The sequence below is a fragment of the Coptis chinensis genome, chromosome 7 (assembly GCF_015680905.1).
Source record: "Coptis chinensis isolate HL-2020 chromosome 7, ASM1568090v1, whole genome shotgun sequence".
Lineage (NCBI taxonomy): Eukaryota > Viridiplantae > Streptophyta > Magnoliopsida > Ranunculales > Ranunculaceae > Coptis > Coptis chinensis.
The window spans coordinates 76,742,992-76,750,525 of record NC_141462.1 but is presented as its reverse complement, the minus strand read 5'-3'; the positions used below and the strand labels follow the sequence as shown (position 1 = coordinate 76,750,525).

At 35.2% G+C, this 7,534-nt stretch overlaps 1 protein-coding gene and 1 long non-coding RNA gene across 2 annotated transcripts; both read right to left on the bottom strand.

Moving 5' to 3' along the window:
* Nucleotides 1–4,318, bottom strand: LOC147488993 (16 kDa phloem protein 1-like). Its single transcript, XM_086572783.1, has 5 exons — nucleotides 3,960–4,318; nucleotides 1,912–1,977; nucleotides 1,042–1,180; nucleotides 364–499; nucleotides 1–260 (listed from the first exon to the last, which is right to left on the bottom strand). Exons 1-5 carry the CDS (start codon nucleotides 4,024–4,026, stop codon nucleotides 207–209), a joined length of 462 nt encoding a protein of 153 aa, XP_086428909.1. The 5' UTR covers nucleotides 4,027–4,318; the 3' UTR covers nucleotides 1–206.
* A 2,301-nt stretch (nucleotides 4,319–6,619) lies between these two features.
* Nucleotides 6,620–7,213, bottom strand: LOC147488992 (uncharacterized). The gene is made up of 3 exons (XR_015203270.1): nucleotides 6,974–7,213; nucleotides 6,799–6,897; nucleotides 6,620–6,704 (listed from the first exon to the last, which is right to left on the bottom strand). It is a non-coding gene; the product is annotated as an uncharacterized LOC147488992 (long non-coding RNA).
* Nucleotides 7,214–7,534: the final 321 nt, after the last annotated feature.

Genomic DNA, 7,534 nt, shown 5'->3' with positions numbered 1-7,534 from the left:
TTAGCTTCAAACGCTTTCCTCTTTTTATAAACACATTTATCCATTCAACTTGGAAAATGTACATGGCTCTAAGTCATCCAATTATATTATGCCAGATCATGTTTTTTTCCTTCTAGACTCTAGTATACAATCGAAAAACCAGAGGTACAAATTAAATAATCACACAGGAGTACTGTCTATGTTTACAATTCCAAATAGAACATATTTCAATATTCACTTTGCTTCCATCCTCCAATGTCTTCATCCATCTCTTCTTCCACCTACAAAAATGCACAAACAAAATATGTGTTAAATACTGATGAAATCAATCTTAAATTTAAGACTGCCCAAGCTCAATGATCGATCTGCAGGGGAATAAACTACCTTAGGGGTAAAAGTAACGCCAACTTGAATCTCTCCACGGTATGATCCATCTGCACAGACGACACAATACTTTCGAGGATGTAACTCAGCAGTTCCCTTCTCAGCTCCTAACAATAACAGGTCCTTCACATGAATCCTGCATTACAACAACATTGAATATTTAAAGTACACTCCACGTAAGATTGTTGTCGCTGAACCAACATATGCAAATCTAGATATGTAGAAATTATATGCCATTCTTGGTTCATAAAAAAGAGATGCAACATGCAACCTACAAAACGTAGGAGGCTGTAGTTTTTAGAGATTACTTATTCTAAGATGCTGGATTGCAATTTGAGACCCTGCAAATTTTCAGCACCGTGCATATTAATTCATTTAAATATCTTATTTAGTTATTTCCATTTGAAAATGCACAGGGTGTTGTATTCAACCCTAAAGCTAGGGAGTGGACTGGGCAACTATTTGAACTGCTGCCTAAAGGCTATGCTTAGAAGTTAAAATCCTACTCAAAATTCCATCCAGGCAAATTGTCATGATAAAATCATTCTATAGAAATACAGCAATTAAAGAAAAAAACTGTGTCTTCCTCTATTTTTGTTTTTAGGACCATGCCCAATTAACATTCACATAAAGGAAGACACTCAGAAGTGAAATTTTAACAGTTTCGTAATTGCTTACACTGCTTCTCCGATAAAGTCATCAGCAGTGAAAGTGTCTTTGTCCATAATTTTAAGAGTGAGCTTGTATTCATTACTAACCCCAGGATAATTAGCTAAAAATGTGTGTCTTTCGTTCCATACTGGGCTTCCACCTTCCTCTGCAGTAACAAAAAAGAACAAAAGAAGAGGAAAAATCTTTGTAACAAATCATTTCTTATTATAACTGTACTAGTTTGTAATATCATCATTAATTAGCACGTCACATGATTTACAAATTTTAAAGTCATCACTGGTAGCATAAAAATTAAAGGTAACTGGACATGATGAGTATCTGTGGTGGATTCACTTTGAAGTGTAGATATATGAGAATTCTACCACGTTGTTGATTTAGGGAGGTTTAATTTCCATGGTTCGGAAACCATGACTCATTTCACTCATGCTTGTTGATGTATATGAAATTATGTTGAGACGGAGTTATGTGTGTGTGTACACATGTGTAGATACGGTTCACAAAGCAACTCATTCTAAAAAATGTAGTATTCCAGACTTCAAGTTAGCACTTAACAGTGAAACAAGTCCACAACAATTAAATTGTAAACACTAAATTTGAAGAGAATCAAGTTAATGTAGCGTGTTACGAAGTTATGATATATGTTTTCTGTTGGGTGAATTTATTTGGTTCAAATATTGTTGTTACAAAAGATAGACCAATCTAACAATTCTATATGTGTTATGAAATCACAGTAATTAGCAGACAATGGGCTGCGTAAATCATGAATGCGCCATTTATAGGCTTAAGGTGTCATTAGATTGTTTCCCAGAAAAAAAAATGTTCGCACATGCAATGCCTAACGTGTTTGATCTTGATCCTAAGTCGTAGTTTAATTACCTCTAGCGGTGCTGCTCTTGCGTTGTTGATTTTGGTATTGAATCAACACATATGGATCCATCTTACCTGCCAATAATAGTCACAATAACAGAAATTATCAACAATCACAAATTCAGTCATTTATCGTCAATAAGTATATGGTTAAGAGTTGTCGGGTGTCAACAGAGTTTGCCAGAACAATGTAATTTTTTGAGTTTTAATCTTTTTGGGTTAGTTGTTGGGTGCAACCTGCAGAGTTTGAGTTTGCCAGAACAATGTAAGTTTTTGAGTTTTAATCTTTTTGGGTTAGTTGTTGGGTGCAACCTGCAGAGTTTAATCTTGCTCACACAATCACACGGAGAACAACCTCCCCAATCTAATACACGTACTGATGATGGGGAGAGATGGAATACTGATCTGATCTTTAACCACCTTCCCCCTTACATTGGTAATCAAATTGTGGATATGGTAATCAGGCCAATATATGCAAAAGTAGATAAACTTATCTGAATGCACAACAAAAGTGGGAAGATTAGTGTAAAATCAGTTTACAATTTTCTGTGCCAAAAATCATGGAATGAACATGCCTCGAGTTTTGATATTAACACCATCAGAAAGCTATGGAGACTAAAACTCCCAGCAAACCTATAATTTTGTGGAAAACCTATAATTTTGGGCTGGCCACTGGAGATAGTCTTGAGAGGAAACACATGGTAGGGGACTTCTCTTGTCCCTACTGTGAAAAAGAAATGGAAGAGCCAATGCACCTCTTCTTTGAATGCAATTGGGCAAGAAGCCTATGGTTTGCTGGTTTGGGAATCAGGGTGGATAAGATGCCATGTAATGACATCAGATCTTGGTTGAAGGAGTTTATTACATGGGAAAGCAGTAAGAAGAAAGAAGAAGTTGAAAGGGGGACTCTAGCCTTAACTTTATTGCATGCTTTGTGGGAAGATAGGAATGACATCAAAATTTGAAGAGTCTACTATGAACAGGACAAGAGTTATAAGGAGATGTCATACCCTCGCTCTTAAATATAGCAATGTGTTTAAGGAGCTAGGAGATATAGCTTCTTCCTCAGTCCATAATCATACGGACAACTCAAATTTTGATAGGATGTTTCCTGTCAGTAATCCATTATCTACCCATGTTAAATTCAATGCTTCTTATGACAGGGAGATAGGAAAAGCTGGGGCGGGAGCAATTGCTTGGGATCACGACGGCTCAACATTAGGAGCAACAGAGAGGAGTTTCAAAGCTAGGAGCCCAGATGAAGCAGAGATGCTCCCTGCAGAGGTGGCAGTATAACTAACATTGAAATTGGGAGGAGCAGCTTATACTTTCGAAGGAGATTGTCAGAAAGTAATAAAAGCTCTTTCTGACATCAATGCTGAATGTCACTAGAACCTCCAGCAAGTTAGGGACTTAATCTGTAGGACTACTTTTCTGAAATTATCCTTTTGTAAGTTTAGATGGACTCGTAGGATCTTTAATGGGGAGGTCCATGACCTGGCTAGATGGGCTAACCACAGGCAAGAGATGGTCCTCTTCCAAAGTGTATGCAGAATCTCAACATTGTTCCATTTAAGTTCTAATGGAAAGGTGAGTATGGGTTTAGCGGGAAAAAAAATTATACACGTACTAGTGTAGGTCCTTAGGTCCTTTTGAGAGTAAAGCATTTGTGATATGTAGGCTGTAGCTACTTAAATAACTCATAATCGTTTTTTAACATGTTCGTAATTTAAGGCCGGTCTACAGTGGACCACATGGCATGAGCCACCCATGACTTGTTTGGGCGTTGACAGTTCCCTCAAACGTGCTAATAAAGTCAAAGTATTCAAAATAGACAGGCTGATGCTGTTTCGCGAAATTGCAACCACCTTTGGTCGGAGGTCGCCGAAAACAAAAGGTGGTCGTAAACTCGAAAGTTTATTAACTAACATGATAAAACATGTAAACATACGAACATCTTATAAATAAGAGAGATCACATGATAGTCTTAAAATTGTAACAATATTTGAAGAAGAATATGGAAAAGAAGATAGGAGAATTTGTTTGAAGAAGATTACCTAAGAAGTCCGTGTTTCCCAAGCGTTGCGCACTAATTAGCATCACCTCTAAGACACCTCTCACCATATTTTTTTTTCTCTCCTGTGTCCTCTCTCTGTTCCTGGGTCTTGTGGTGTAATGTTCTAGGAACGTGGTTTATATCGAAACAACTTATATAAGACGTTAAGGTATGGTATCTGACTCTAAACAACAGCCTGGATTCGGTGAATCTTTTATTGAGAAAAGTACTCGGTCACGGAATATTTTGTTTATTTCCTAAGAAAATGCTCGTATGCAACCGAATTCTATTTCTTTTAATGCTAAATTTGTATAAAAAAAGGAAAAATTAAGGTTCTTGTTTTTAAGTAAGAGTGATATTAGACACACCCATAAAAACACTCCCATAATATAAGATAATATGGCCATATTCTAATTTTAAAATAAATAAATAAATTTTTTTTTAGACACATTTATATTTCTAAATTACCCTTTATTTATTAGGCGTACCCAAGACAAGACGAAACAAGTCATTTATATATGATGAAAACTTTTTGATGCTTCAACGAATATAATCATAGTTACACCATACAGGGGTTTATTTCCACTAATCCATTTTAAAGAATAATATCATAAACTCATGAACTAGTTTAAGCTATGAACTTCAGAGTAAAAATAAACCCAAGTCATAATATGACATTGTTTCGAACCAGTTTCTATACCGTGTTGCATTTCTACATTGCGAGACTGGGCAGATGATAAAGCTAAAGGTTGTAGTCTAGTCTGTTTATTTGAAATATGAAATGGTATGAACCCAAACCCTCCATAAGAAGATTACCGAAAAAAACGTCGTGTGTTGTTGTTGTTGTGTGTGTGTTTTTGTTTTTTTAAGAAATATCCCAAATTATATTTGGGAGATATTATTGGATTGAGGCGGTTATTGGGGTATGTCAAAAAATTTAGTCAGTTATGGAGTATGGGAGTGTTTTTATGGGTGTGTCCAAGATCACCCTTAAATAATTCTAAGGGGGGTTTTTTTTTCCTTCTAGTGTGGGTCGTGTACGGTGATGTGGTTATTTATTTATTTTTAATTTTTTGCTAAGGTTAATTTGTATTAAACAAAAAAATCGATTACCCAAAGAAAAAAATCATTAAAATGTTAATACTGGAAGCACTACTATGCAAATCTCCTCGTTACATTTTTAAGTCATGAATTAATCTAAAGTATGACACAAATCAAATCAAGTACTTAAGAAAATGATAAAGCAACAATGAAAACACAATGGTTTATTACTCAATTAAAGGCTTGAAACCAGAAACAATATTATGTTGAAGTAAAAATAAAAGACTAAGTTACAGACTATTTATTTATAACTGCAGACTCTCTACTCCTAGCAGAACTTTCCCCTAAAGATACTCAACTACTAAGGTTCCTTAGCAACAATACGAAGACTGCGTCAAACTCCTGAAATAACTCTAGACAACCAACTAAGAGACTTATTCAACTTTAGGGGACACGACAGTAGTCTGCACTAATTTAATTTGTAACACTCCCCCTCGGTGCAGACGTACGATAAACAATACCAAAAGCACTGCGAAACTTATCAAACTTAGCTTGAGGAAACACTTTTGTAAACACAAAAACAATCTCTTGATTTAACATTTTTTTCTTGAACAAAATGACGATTAATAATCTCTATGTGCTTTGTACGAGCATGAAACACCGGGTTGCCAGCTAATTTGATATTGTTTTCATTGTCACAACTGATAGGAATTTAATAATCCAAAGTAATCCCAATATCTTGAAGTAGTCGCTTAAGCCATATGCATTCCTGAGTAGCCATAGTTGCTGCCACATATTTAGCTTTTGTGCTTGAAAGAGCTACAGTTTGATGCTTCTTACTACACCAAGAGACTACAACAGAACCGGTATTGAAGAAATAGCCAGTTGTCGAGCGATGATCTATGACATCTCCAGCCCAATCAGCATATGCCAAACCATGTAATGAAACAAAAGGCTTGTTAGTTATTAATGGTGGCTTCTAAAGGGCGATTTGCTTTTTAGGGGCATAACTGACACTACTACAGAATGACACTTATACTACTGTTTTTAAGTGAGGTATAAATATATTTACCACTGTTATGCAATCGTGACAATAGGTGGTGTGGTATATAATAATAGCAAAACTGTGGTGTATATGTTTAACGGATACCACGGTTTTTTAAAGAACCGTGGTTTGTATGCCCATTATATACCACGGTTGTCAACAGAACCGTGGCATATAAGCTATTGAAACCGTGGTTTATATTAGTGTATGTGTTATAATACCGTGGTATATAGTTATATATATATAATAATAATAATAATAATAATAATAATAATAATAATAATGCTAGTAACAGTTTTCCACTTAAAAACCGAACCTGCATAACAAAATTTACACAGCCTGCCTACATACAACATTTCCATCTTCCCAACAAATTCCAAAATATACAATAAACTATCAAACATTGCAAAAAAAGATAATAATAATAAAAAAAAATTCCATTAATTTTTTGAGTGCACTAAGAAAACAAACTTCAAATTCCTTTTCATAAATTAAAAAGTAAGACTCATAAATTAAACCGGAGGGTCCGAACATAGCTAAAACTCATCCTCATTTGCTTCCTTTGAAACACCCCATTTTCTGGATGAACTGAATAATATCGAGTCGAACACCGTCAAGTTCATCTTACGTGTATGTCTCCTTCAGTTCTAAATTTGTCATCTGGATGAGTCAAAGCATAACATGTGGAGTTACTATATAAGAATAAGGTGAAGTCTTTGAGCCAAATAAAGTGTTTGTCAAAACTTTCGAATACCTTATTTTCAAATGATCCAGTTGAACAAGCTTCTACTATTTCCCTCATAAACTTCATTGTATAATACCCACACTCTGTGCCACCTGGTTGATATGGGCCCTAGCATATAGACTCACAACATATGTAAACATATACTTTTCAAAGAAAAAGACAATAATGTGTAGGATTTGTTTACCTTGATCTTGTCCCACTTCAACGGAACTCGTTTCCCATCAACCCTTTGTAATGTGAGGACCGCACTTCACAATAAGATAAATGCAAAACATTTAATTCACAATCGCTAGTGGGAAGTCTAATTGGAGACGTCTTTAGTACTTCATTTAATTTAATCTTTTATGTACCTTCACTATGGTAGTACCTCAAAATGTTAAGATATGTCAAAAAATATAGCTACGCTCACCTCCTAAAATATATTGCTATATCTGAGCTTGGTTCACCATGCTTCGAATCCAACCAAATGAAAGACATACGTGATAGATCAATGACAATAAAAATCCAATGGCCGCTATGAAAGAAAAGAAGGGGAAAAAAAAAGAATGGAAAACAATCAGTATAATTGATAGTTTTATCAATTTAAACAATACACTGTGATAGGATCGTTTATGTCCTTACCCTGGATTGTAAGGAATGAGAACAATTTTCTTTCCACTTGCATTCCGCAATGTTTCTACAATAATTTCAGTTTTCGCAGTTCCATCTGCTCTTGTAAAGGATAAAGGATTAACAAATCCAACGA

Excerpts from the sequence above, each read along its gene's own strand:
- LOC147488993 (XM_086572783.1), bottom strand. The coding sequence starts at position 4,026 with ATGGTGAGAGGTGTCTTAGAGGTGATGCTAATTAGTGCGCAACGCTTG. Across the intron at positions 1,181-1,911 it reads CAAGAGCAGCACCGCTAGAG|AGGAAGGTGGAAGCCCAGTA; the intron begins GTAATTAAACTA and ends TTGTTACTGCAG. Across the intron at positions 261-363 it reads GCGTTACTTTTACCCCTAAG|GTGGAAGAAGAGATGGATGA; the intron begins GTAGTTTATTCC and ends GCATTTTTGTAG.